At 40.7% G+C, this 13,382-nt stretch overlaps 1 protein-coding gene across 5 annotated transcripts in view; it reads right to left on the reverse strand.

Annotated features, from left to right (window-relative positions):
• The window catches only part of LOC102232915 (glutamate receptor 1-like), a 158,502-nt gene that overhangs the window by 45,402 nt on the left and 99,718 nt on the right, over nt 1–13,382 (reverse strand). For all 5 annotated transcript variants that reach the window (XM_023342027.1, XM_023342030.1, XM_023342026.1 and 2 more), the window contains exons 5-8: nt 10,610–10,663; nt 8,914–9,072; nt 4,912–5,079; nt 11–115 (exon numbers count right to left, since the gene is read on the reverse strand). In XM_023342027.1, coding sequence (XP_023197795.1) covers nt 11–115; nt 4,912–5,079; nt 8,914–9,072; nt 10,610–10,663 — 486 coding nt within the window. The remainder of the gene's footprint in view (nt 1–10; nt 116–4,911; nt 5,080–8,913; nt 9,073–10,609; nt 10,664–13,382) is intronic.

The raw sequence follows: 13,382 nt of genomic DNA on the forward strand, positions 1-13,382 counted from the left end.
GTGGCTGCACCTTCCGGGGCCCCATGTGGCTGAGCTCCATCACAGTCAATGTGTAGTTGGTGCGGTGTCCTTGCTCATTAAACTCAACGTGACCAGTCAGTCCTTCAAGACGAACCTGCAAAAACTAAACGTTACTTTCAGCATATTAGAACAAACAGAAGAAAATGCAGACGTTTGTGTCTATCTATGCCTATTTATATACGTACATAGGCGTATATATATACACTGCTCAAAAAAATAAAGGGAACACTCAAATAACACATCCTAGATCTGAATGAAAGAAATATTCTCATTGAATACTTTGTTCTGTACAAAGTTGAATGTGCTGACAACAAAATCACACAAAAATCATCAATGGAAATCAAATTTATTAACCAATGGAGGCCTGGATTTGGAGCCACACACAAAATTAAAGTGAAATAACACTACACGCTGATCCAACTTTAATGTAATGTCCTTAAAACAAGTCAAAATGAGGCTCAGTATTGTGTGTATGGCCTCCACGTGCCTGTATGACCTCCCTACAACGCCTGGGCATGCTCCTGATGAGGTGGCGGATGGTCTCCTGAGGGATCTCCTCCCAGACCTGGACAAAGCATCCGCCAACTCCTGGACAGTCTGTGGTGCAATGTGACGTTGGATGGAGTGAGACATGATGTCCCAGATGTGCTCAATCGGATTCAGGTCTGGGGAACGGGCTGGCCAGTCCATAGCTTCAATGCCTTCATCTTGCAGGAACTGCTGACACACTCCAGCCACATGAGGTCTAGCATTGTCCTGCATTAGGAGGAACCCAGGGCCAACCGCACCAGCATATGGTCTCACAAGGGGTCTGAGGATCTCATCTCGGTACCTAATGGCAGTCAGGCTACCTCTGGTGAGCACATGGAGGGCTGTGCGGCCCTCCAAAGAAATGCCACCCCACACCATTACTGACCCACTGCCAAACCGGTCATGCTGAAAGATGTTGCAGGCAGCAGACCGCTCTCCACGGCGTCTCCAGACTCTGTCATGTCTGTCACATGTGCTCAGTGTGAACCTGCTTTCATCTGTGAAGAGCACAAGGCGCCAGTGGCGAATTTGCCAATCCTGGTGTTCTCTGGCAAATGCCAAGCGTCCTGCACGGTGTTGGGCTGTGAGCACAACCCCCATCTGTGGACGTCGGGCCCGCATACCATCCTCATGGAGTCGGTTTCTAACCGTTTGTGCAGACACATGCACATTTGTGGCCTGCTGGAGGTCATTTTGCAGGGCTCTGGCAGTGCTCCTCCTGTTCCTTCTTGCACAAAGGCGGAGGTAGCGGTCCTGCTGCTGGGTTGTTGCCCTCCTACGGCCTCCTCCACGTCTCCTGGTGTACTGGCCTGTCTCCTGGTAGCGCCTCCAGCCTCTGGACACTACGCTGACAGACACAGCAAACCTTCTTGCCACAGCTTGCATTGATGTGTCATCCTGGATGAGCTGCACTACCTGAGCCACTTGTGTGGGTTGTGGAGTCCGTCTCATGCTACCACGAGTGTGAAAGCACCACCAACATTCAAAACATCAGCCAGACAGCATAGGTACTGAGAAGTGGTCCGTGGTCCCAACTGCAGAACCACTCCTTTATTGAGTGTGTCTTGCTAATTGCCAATAATTTCCACCTGTTGTCTATTTCATTTGCACAACAGCAGGTGAAATTGATTGTCAATCAGTGTTGCTTCCTAAGTGGACAGTTTGATTTCACAGAAGTTTGATTTACTTGGAGTTATATTGTGTTGTTTAGTACTTCCAGTGTTAAGTGTTCCCTTTATTTTTTTGAGCAGTGTATATATATATACATATATATATAAGTTGATCCAAACGTGATCAACTTCCAGCCTGAGTGGTTCTGGTTCCATCTGGGTCGTCAACAGAACCGGGATCCAAACAGCAGTTGATCTACAGCAGAACGGCTGTGACGTTTCACTGGACTCTCCACATGTTTACTTCGGTTGCGACAGTTATATATATATATATATATATATATACACTGCTCAAAAAAATAAAGGGAAAACTTAAACAGGTGTTTAACACTTAAAGTGTTCCCTTTATTTTTTATACCTGTATGTGTGCGTGTGTACAGTTCAGACCAAAAGTTTGGACACACCTTTTAATTCAATGAGTTTCCTTTATTTTCATGACTATTGACATTGTAGATTCACACTGAAGGCATCAAAACTATGAATAACACATGTGGAAATATGCACTAAACAAAAAAAGTGTAAAACAACTGAAAATACCCTTTATATTCTAGTTTCTTCAAAGTAACAACCTTTTGCTGTGATTACTGCTTTGCACACACTCTGCATTTTCTTGATGAACTTCAAGAGGTTGTCACCTGAAATGGTTTTCACTTCATAGGTGTGCCCTGTCAGGTAAATAAGTGGGATTTCTTGCGAAATAGTCATGAAAATAAAGAAAACCCATTGAATTAGAAGGTGTGTCAAAACCTTTGGTCTGTACTGTATGTGTATATATATATATATATATATATATATATATATATATATATATATATTTAAATATGTCGTAGTGGATAAACAACAGAGGAAAGCCGTTGTGGTAGATGTAGCAATACCAAGCGACTGCAACATCAGGAAAAAGGAGCACGAGAAACTAGAGAAATACCAGGGCCTCAGGGAGGAACTGGAGAGGGCCTGGAAGGTGAAGACCACAGTGGTGCCTGTGCTCATCGGGGCCCTCGGGGCAGTCACCCCCAAACTGGACCAATGGCTACAACAGATCCCAGGAACAACATCAGACATCTCAGTCCAGAAATGTGCAGTCCTTGGCACAGCCAAGATACTGCGCAGAACCCTCAAGCTCCCAGGCCTCTGGTAGAGGACCCGAGCTCAGAGGATAAGAACCACCCGCGGTGGGTGAGAAGGGAATTTTATATATATATTTATATATATAGCTTGGCTTGGTCCCTTAGTTCCATTGAAAGGAACTCTGAATGCTTCAGCAGACCAAAACATTTTGACAATTCCATGGTCCTAACTTTGTGGGAACTGTTTGGAGCACAACGCAAGGTTCATAAACACATGGATGGCAGAGTCTGGTGTATATTAAATGGACTGGCCCGCACAGAGTCTTGACCTCAACCCAATAGAACACCGTTGCAATGAATTAGAGCGGAGACAGAGAGCTAGGCCTCCAACAGTGTGAGAACTCACAAAGGCGCTTCTGGAAGATTGGTCAAAAATCCCCATAAATACTTTTAAACCTTGTGGACAGCCTTCCCAGAAGAGCTGAAGCTATTCTGGCTGCAAAGGATGGACCAACATTATGTTGAACCCTATGAATTATGAGATGTCAGTTAAGCTCCTGTAACATAACAATAACCCGAAAGACACCAGAAATCAGCCAAGAATTGTCTGAATTGGAAAGGTCTCACTGCGATGCTGTGGGATGACTTGAAATGAATTGTACATACAAGAAATCATTATGGACAAGAAATCGGGTCAAATTTCTCTAAGGTCGGTGTCAGAAACTGGCAAAGGCTACAAGAAATGTGTCGTGGAGCAGGGTTTTTTGGGTTCTCTTTGTGGGTTTTTGGTTCCTTTTGTTACTCACCTTTTAGCCACCAGATAGCGTCAGACTCACCTTCTCTCCGGATATCGGTGCAATTATCCTGTACACCGGTTTTTCATCACCTCATCAGGCCGAGAGTACATGAGGAGCGGGCTGCCAGTACTTCGACGCCAGACTGTTAACCAGCAATGGTATTCTGAGCCCCCCGGAGCTAGTCTCTGCATTCTCTCTGAGAGTTCTTTCCTTCTAGTGATTTCTCCCGTGTTTACTCCGTCTTTAGGTGTTTCCGTCAAGACGCCACAGATCTTCCCAGTGACGATCAAATCTGGACACCTCCCTTGTGATGCCGTGGACTGTACCCACTGGTTGCCCGGGTTCCGTTCCTCTCCTTCTCCGTTGAAGTACAAGCTCCTCTTGGATTCTCCGGCTGGTAGCCGAACCGCACCTCTGACTCCGGCCTGCCTGAACTTACCTGTCCGCCCTCCGACGCACCTCCACGCCCCACCCCTTTCCGGATCTCTTCCACACCAAGGACCTGGACCTCCCAGACCCACAAAGAGACCGTGAACCCGAAGCCACCAGCAAATCCTCCCAGACTGACTTTCTTCATCCACACAAGTAAGATCAGTCCATTGTTTCCGTCAGTACTCCCATTTCCTACTACCTGTGAACTCACCAGCTTCCCCGCTGTCTTTCATAGTGTGCTAACTGCTCCGTGAGTCCCGTTTCCTGGACCGATCTCCTGCCTACATGTCTGTTTATATTTAAATAAACCTTCTTTACTGATTCCGGTTCTGCATGTGGGCTAGACATATAGACCGAAACATGACAAAATGTCTTATTGGGAAGCAATGTTAGTCTCCAAACTTTTTCCTTAGAGAAATTCTTGTCTGTTTAATGAATAAAACAACGATAGCCGTTGTAGTTTAAGTGTAATTAATAATTTGCCTTCCTAGAAATAAATGAAAAACTATAAGATTTGACACCAATGTGTGAGCATTTCTTTATGCAAGTGTCGTCTATATTACACTCGTAAAATAGCGTAAACATCACCTAAGCTAAGGGATACGTTTGTATTTAGTAAAAATGTTCAGTTTACTAAATGAACTTTGATAAAATTTAGATGTGTTTGAGACATACCCATGAACAAAATAGTTTTTGGGGAAAAAAAGCAAAAAATAAAAACATGAGGTTAAGAATTTTAAGTCAACAAATTGCCATGTTGTGCATTTAGAATGCTATGGTTTCTTGGCATTTTGTTGTATTTTATCTGAGTTGTAGCTCTGCAATTGTTATGTTTTAAAATATTTATGTCAGAATGCAACAAGAAGCTGCAACGTAAGCAGCTTTCATGCTTACCAGCTGCAGAGCTCTCTGGATGTCGATGCCTTGTCCCCATGGTGCTGGTGGGTTGGCCAGACACTCCCCTGCGTTACCACGGCGAGAGATGTCAATGCGCTGCCGCCGCAGGTTTTGGAAAGCTTTCACCATGACATTGACGCCGTCGTAGGTCAGAGCTCCTGTGTACTGAGAAAACACATTTCAGGAATAAAACCTGTTTAAATCCTGCAATAATTTGCTCTCAGAACAGAAAAGAAATGCAAAAGTAAATAAAAAAATATATATATACCACCTTTTAAGACGTAAATCAACAAAGTGCTTCACAGAGAAGAACCCCTGCCACCACACACTCAAAATCATCTAATTTACTTAGGAATTATCTAAAAAAAAACAACAATTTCCATTTCTCCATTTTTTTTCCTGCAGAAATGATTTTATCTGTTCTTCCTGGAGTTAAAAAAAATGTCATCCAGCTTTTTACCTTGTGCAAACACTTTTGTAAGACTTGCATCTTAGAAACCTTATTTGTGTCAGAAGACATGTGTAACTGAATATGGTTTTTATAGTAGTGATCAAACAAGTCTTCTAAAATGTTCAATATTTTGCAACAACCCTATTGTAGTCTTCATCTCGCAGTCTGTCATCTTCAGGTGAGGTGCTAAATTTGCATAAAGTGATTAAAATCTCCCTGAGAATGATGAGAGGAGCACATGAATGTTGATCGGTATGTTTACACTGAGGGTTTGATAAAACTCATAATTCCTCGTGTGAAGAAAAAGGTCATCAAAGTTTTGTGGTTTATCTAAGCAAGTCACTCCATTTTATTACCAAAAACCCTTACTTTGGTACACCATTTGGCGAAGTGGTTTAGTAAAATGTAACTTTGGAAATATGAGTCACATTGCCATATTCTTATCGGAGATAAAGATAGCCATATTGGTTAGGACTTTTTCTTTCTTTGTTCTAATTAATTTTAACACTTAAAAACAATTGGTAAATGCAATATTGTCACAAAGTTTTTGTCAAACTCGCGTTTAGTAACAGGAGAGTCAATTATTAACGATTTAACTAATCCTTTTTAGTCATTAAAATAATTTGTAGTCAATCCTGGTACAGTGTTCTTTAAGTTTTGATTTGCCTCCTAAAAACTAAAATTCTTCAAAAGTTCTTTTTATTGGATTTCCATTGGCTCTCTGATCTGATCCCTTATATTTTTACTCATCAGCCAGAATTTTGCTCTTCCAGCAGCTTTAAGTCTGTTTCTGCTGTGCAAGACTGATATATTTTTGCAGAACTAAGAAATAGTGTAAATTTCAAGAAGGTGAGAATTTTTGAGGTGAAGGGTTTAATTATTTTTATTTAAGAATCTTGTGAGGAATCAGCTCAAGTATTCTCAGATGTCAGATTTTTTTCTTCTTGTTGGCTCCTTTTCAATCAAGTTTATTAGTGTAGTACATTTCAGCAACAATGCAGTTTCAGAGTACTTTACATAATAAAAAACACACAAATATAAAGTCACACAATATATCATTATCATCAATTGAGAAAACCGGTAACAAACATTACATTTTGATGAGTGCCATCATCAAAATCATTAATACACATGAACTATCAAAGGTTCCTTTTTATTTCGGCCACTGCTGAAGGCAAATACTCCTCTGATGCGATCAAATACAATAACCCATGAAACAGCGGCTCATCACGCTTTTATTTTGAAAACCGACACGCAAAACGAAGCAGTTACGTGACCCATGCAATGCGAGGCCTTGTTTGTTGCCAGTCACGTGGTTTTCAACAAGACGACACAAGCATCGAAGCGGGGCTTCATCGGACACACCCCCTTATTACTTGGTACAAGCCTCGAAGCCTGGATTCAGATAGCCCATCACTAGCATCAAGTGTATAACTAAAGTTTTGTTTCTATTCACAATGGAAGCTGGTAGGGGTTCTCTGCCATTTTGTTTAACTGTTTTCTCCTGTTTTTGGATAGTCAGGGAGTTCAGGTATTGTACTTTCTTTTCAGTTCTCTTCTAGAAAGTGTTTTTATTTTATAATTAAAAGGGGGATGTTTTGTTTGTTGTTTTGGCCTTGGATACCCTGAAGCTTAAAGCTTCCCTGTGTTTGTTGTCTCATGTGATTGAGATTTTACTTGAATTGTAAATTAAACTCTATTTTACTACTGACACCAGCTGTTTAGGGTACTTTTTTTGTGTTACAGCCAGTGCCAGAATTTACCCTTAGTGGTCTGGGGGGAGGGGGGGGAGGTTGTAATGTAACATAAGTGGGGGCTCGTCCGGGATTATTTTTGAACATGGCACAGTTTAATTTGGAGAAGTTTTTAGGTAATCCTACTGTACAACAGTTTGATGTCTGTAGAAAAGATGATTTATATGAAATTGCTTCATATTTTGGTATCCATGTGTCAAAGTCTTTGCTCAAAAGTGAACTAAAATCTCTTATCTTCAGTAGCTTGGTTGAAAAAGGAGTACTCTCAGTGGAAATGGATAAAGAGGATGCCTCCTTCTCTGAATCTGCTGATCAGCCTGAGGTCTGTGCTGAGGAGGGAGTGAAGACAGCACCTGTTGCTGCCAAGCCAGAGGGGGAAAAACCACCAACCTCTCTCTCACGGTTTGAGCCCTTCTCTATTGAGACCCCAAATCCCAGTGTTGAGGCCCGTTTGAAGGTACATCTAGTTCGTCTAGAACTTGAAGCTAAAGAACGGGAACGGAAGGATGAATTTGAGTTCCAGCTTAAATGCCGAAGAATTGAAGCTGAAACTGCCATCAAAATGCGTCAGCTGGAGCTACAGTCTCATAAACTGACCACTGTTCTCACTACAGATTCTGGTGGAGATGAAGACGATGTCAGTATTTCCCCAGATAAATCTTCCTCTTCTGCAGCACCTTCCACGTTTGACATCAGCAAAAATATTGCCCTGGTCCCACCATTCCGAGAGACGGAGGTCGAGGCATATTTTAATGCATTTGAACGCATTGCTGTTGCCCTTCACTGGCCCACAGAAGTCTGGTCCCTTTTGTTGCAGTGCAAACTGATTGGTAAGGCACAGGAAGTATGTGCAGCACTCACAATTGAAGACAGTCTTGTGTATGACAAAGTTAAAGCTGCCATACTCAGGGCATATGAGCTAGTGCCTGAAGCATACAGGCAGTGGTTCAGAGCCTTAAGAAAATCCACTGCACAAACATTTGTTGAATTTGCAAGGGAAAAATGAATGTTATTTGATAGATGGTGCCAGGCAACTAAAACTACTGATTTTACTTCACTATGTGAGTTGATATTGTTGGAGGAGTACAAAAACTACCTTCCAGATCGTACAGTTTTGTACTTGAATGAGCAAGCTTCCACTTTACAAGAGGCAGCTGTACTGGCTGAAGAATTTGCCCTTACTCACAAAAATGTTTTTGTGTGTAAATCTGACCAACCCTCTCGTGACAAGACATGGGAAGATGTTCCCCAAACTCAGGTTAAGAACACTCTACCTACAGTCACCTACTTAAAATAATGGCCAAAGTCATTTTTTGCCAAAAGTGATTTTTACAAAAAATATCTCTTCTTTTTTTTAATTGCCAAAAGATGAACTGTTGGTGGAAAAAAGATGAAAAAAATCCCTTTTGGTAAATAAAATAAAATAAAGGCTTAGGCCATTATCTTAAAAACTTCATTTATTGTCAATTTTCTGAGAATTTGACCTTTGGGATAAATTTGCTGGGATGTCCAGATTGGAAGCTGTCTAAAATATTTTCCACTTGTGAATAATTCTTCTGTCTGTAGAATGGCAGACATGTTGAAATGATGAAAAAAACTTAAACTTTAGTGATGTATATGTTTGTGTTTTCTGCTTTAGCTTGTTTTCTTTTATAGTCTCTTCTGAAGACTAGTGGGCCTTGTAGGAACCAAATCCTAGTTCCATTTTTAGAGGTAAGGTGTTACTTAAATTAGTTAAACAGTACAAAGTTCCAAAATAGCTCGAACTATAAACCAGTCAGTGTGCATGTTCACCTTGAGCCTCTTTCGTGTCAGTTTGAGGTCTTTGCTGTCAAAGCCCATCCAGTCTTCATTGATTTTCTCCACAGCTGGACAGGTTCGGTTCACCAGCTGGAAGCCTGTCACATTTGGTGCCAACTTCTGAAACTCTGTGACGTTCAAGTCCAGAAAGCCCTGAGCAAAATACAGAGAAAGAATAAAAGGAACTCGATATCTTCAAGTTTCAGTGCCTCGCCTTTGCATTTAACAGACCCTGCACTCACTGAATGGAAATCAACTTATTATTCCTGAATAGAAAACAAGGAGCATGTTTCCTGTAAAGCAGTGGTCCCCAATTGGTACCGGGCCGTGCAAGAAACAATGAACTACTTCCGGATCTTTTAATATGAAAATCCTAAACTGGATTTTACCGGTTACGTCTTGCGCGTCAAAATTGAGCCAACTTGCAGCAGAATGAGTAATAAAACAACATCGGAGTACAGTGAACCCTCGCTATTTCACGGTTCACCTTTCACGGTCTAGCTGCTTCACGGATTTGCATCGTGCATTGTGTTCTGCATTCTGATTGGCTAAACAGTCTCTCCGCTTCTTCTCTACCTGTGTGTCAACAACGTTGCGGTTTAATATGTACACGTACGTAAAACAGCTTGCCATAATTAACATAATCGATGGTGGCATGTCGGTTTATAAGAATCTTTTTGCCCAGAAGAAAAAAGAGCGACAACAGCTACCGATAACTATGTTCTTCTCTCGAAAAAAACACACCTGCACCGCGGGCTTTAGAAGAAAAAAAAAAAACACTACAGAGCGGAGTCAGGATGCAGCGGCTCAGTCAGAAGAGCAGTGAAATACTTGTGAGTTACTATTTGTGCTACTGTACTTTTTTGTTGTTGTTGTTTTTTCATAATAATTTTTTATTTTCTTCCTTTCTAATCCAATGACTCAGGTCGCGGTGGGGCAGGGCTGATCTCCGCAATTCGGGCACGGGAATCCGCTTTCAGTTCATATTAAAATTATTATTTTACAGTACAGTAGTTATTTGTAAAAAAAAAAAAGTTTATACAGTACTTTTTATTTGTTAAACAAATGTTTGGGCCTGTAAAGAGGTTTTGTTCTTTGGTTTCAATGTATTATGGAATATTTAATTGTATAATAATTGTAAAAAAATAAAGGTTCCTACTTCGCGGATTTCGCCTATCACGGGTTGTTTTTGGAACGTAACCGCCGCGAAAAACGAGGGGCCACCAAACCCCTGTGCTGTGGTGGCACAGGGGTTAAGCACAACCCACATATATAAGCCTTAGTACTCAATGCGGCTGTCGCAAGTTTGATTCCCATTGCCCACTTTCCTGTCAAAAAAAGGCCTCTAGAGCCAATAAAACTTAAAAAAAAGTAATTTATGTCTTAAATATGTATATATATATCGCATAAAACTCTCTGGATATTGGTCTTGATCTATTGACACTTCATCTCTTAACAGTTGGGAAAAAAAGCACATCTGTTCACATTCTCATCTGAATAAATAAAATCAGAATATTTAGTACATTTTATTAATCTTAATAGTAGAAATGCCCTAAAAATGTATTTTTATCTGTCACTTTAAACTGGGAACAATTTCCCCCTCACTGGAAACCAATTTTCTTCACTCTTACACTAACCGTCTGCTGGTTTATACGTATTCATCAATGGCTTTTTAGAAAATCTGACTCACCAAGTTGGCCAGGATGTAATGGTAGTTCTTCAAGTTTCTCTTTTGAGCTGCAATCTGAAAAGACAGAATTCCATCGTATTTGATCTGTTAATTATTTTCCTGATATGTTTAATCATGATAAATAGCATCCGTCACACATTAATCACAATCATCAGTCCTTCAACATCATCAAAAAGAGATGGCAAGAAAGCAGGAGGGTACCCTTAGATTTCTGAGGTAAGGTGTTACTAACAGATGATGCTAGAGGACGTTTGAAGATGCAGAAAAAATGTTTTTTAAGGAGAAGGAAGAGCAGGAGGCATCAGAAAGAGGACGAGAGGAGGAGAAAGAAGCAGGTGTTAGTCATTTCTTTCCTCTGTGGTCCAACTTTTAATGAGCATCAGTCAGTAAACGTTCAGGAGCACAGCTGCTCAATTTTGAAGGAGGAAGCTGTTGGAACCACCCTCCGCTTTCTCCTCCATCTTCCACTTCCTTCATTCCCTCTGCTGTAATTTGAGTTTTATCCTGAAAAAGGATAAAAGCAATCAAATCACATCAGAGCTGTGCTCCCTATGGGAAGCCTATGAAGGCTTCCCAACCATTTCAGCTTCTGTTTCTTCACCCTTTATGGAATGGCATCGATTTGTTTGTCCCAATATTTCAAACAGCAAATTAGTGATGTCACCATATTTCAGGCCTAAACCTCGGAGACGAGAACAGTTTAGAGTCAACTTTAAATCTCTGTTCTGAAATGCTTTTCCTAAGTCTTTTTGGGATGCAGTTACTGCAAGATCAGACTTTGCTTTTCTTTAACCAACTATTTCCAAGTTACCTTTAGGATTAATGTTTCCAGATTGTTGCAAAATAAAGTTTAAGAAAAGAAAAGAAAGGCTCAGTTTCAGAGAGAACTCTGAAACTAAGTGAAGGCTTTTGGAGGTTACTTCTGGAGAAGCCAAGATCAAAGCAGAAATAACCCAAATGACTCACAATTAGAATAAAACTTTATTTGATAAGTGATTTTTTTAATTAAAGTGTTTATTTTTGTTGCAAAGTATTTTAATAAAACAATTCATAATGTTGCCCCGTAGTTGAAGAACTAGATTCCTATTTGTTTTGATCAAGCTTCAAAAACAAAGTAAGGAAGATATTTTCTGTCATCTATGGAGATTAAGGAATGTATATCAATAAATCCCAATAATTAGTCAGATTTCCTCTGGACTGACAAGCCTCTGCCCAAAATTTGGCACTGAGTTTGATATTTTACTGTGTTATCCTTAGCAGCAGATGGTCGGACATTTGACTGATATGTTTAAAACTTCCAGAGAATGACCTGTCTCGGAAAGATTTTTGTTTAATATGTCTTACGGACTTTAAATTTTTTCAACATTTTATTGTTTGAGATTTTTATTCATCAATACATAACATTGTTTTGATATACCAACAGTAAACCATCAGCATAAGCCACTTGAGACTTAACTCACAACTAAACTGAATGAATCAAGCTGACGTCAAGTGGAACAGCATCTGATAATTCGAACAAAGCTAAACTAAATCACTGAAGCCAGAAGAAGCAGTTGAAGGATCAGAACAGCACCTGGCTCTCAGGTTAGTCTCAGGTCAATGGAAACAAACTAACAACTGGTTTTAGGTTAGAGTTTGTGCTGAAAAGGTTTTATTTTCCTAAAAAATATACAAATAAAATATTTTTTTGTCTTGTTTCTCCTGCTCTCTCTTCTTATCTGTCTTCTGTGCTTATTCTTGAATTTGAAAAAAACAAAATCATCTTTGCACTTGCTCTTTCTTTCTTCCCTTCCCTCTTTCTTCCTTTCTCGCTGTTGCCAGTCAATTATTGCTGAACCCGACATCAAAGAGCTCTGTTAAAAGCAAAACAGCTGCAGAGCACAAATGTTCAGCGTCTCTGATCAGTGAGCAGATAGTGGATCCAACAACCGGGACAATCATCATCTACCTAAATGTCTGTGTGCACTGGGATGTTGGTCAGTGATATAAATTTCACACAAGCCCGCACTTGTGTGAGATAAAAAGACACTCTCCACAAACATGGAGTAAAACTGCCTATGGGGACATATCTGAATGTGAATGAGCACAATCTGCTGGAAAGGGACATCAGTGTCAAACCCAATGAATTCCATTTGTAAAGAATACTATGAATACTATGATGGAGAGACGTAGTTCACACTCAATGAACGTCTCATTCAGTGTGGAGCTACTTCCTTCTTGAATGTCTGATATCCTTATGATGTTCACACCTTGCTGTTACCAAATCCTGCTCTCCCAGAAAAGGAGACAATGGTCCACTGCTCTCTCCAGATCCAGCTCTACTTAATTTCCAAGGTAACTCGACAACCACTCAACCATATTCATGTTCCTAGGGTTTCCCAAGTAACTATTTCAGACCTTCTGCTTCCTAAAAAAACACTAATTGACCAATTTCTGTCTGCAACAGTACAGCCACCTCACATCACCTTGGCAGATGCCAGATGTACATGGGAGACCGGACAGTGTCTTTACACCAGGAGTACTAGGTTTTCGATTTCTCCCCAGACTTACTGAAACAGTGCCAAAAGAACCTGAGTCCAAACTGACGACTCTGATGGCTCAAATTAGCATCCATTCTTCAATTGTAAATGTGGTCGTTGACCGTCAGGCCAGAAGGTAGAAGTGTGAATAGTCCATGTTGGGGGTGGGTATCTATGATACCAACAGGAGATCAGATCTCCTGTAGGTAATGCTCTTCAGTCTAGTTTTGAAGCATACATGAAGTGTTTTTGGA

This window comes from Xiphophorus maculatus, chromosome 11, assembly GCF_002775205.1.
Source record: "Xiphophorus maculatus strain JP 163 A chromosome 11, X_maculatus-5.0-male, whole genome shotgun sequence".
Taxonomy (NCBI): Eukaryota; Metazoa; Chordata; class Actinopteri; order Cyprinodontiformes; family Poeciliidae; genus Xiphophorus; species Xiphophorus maculatus.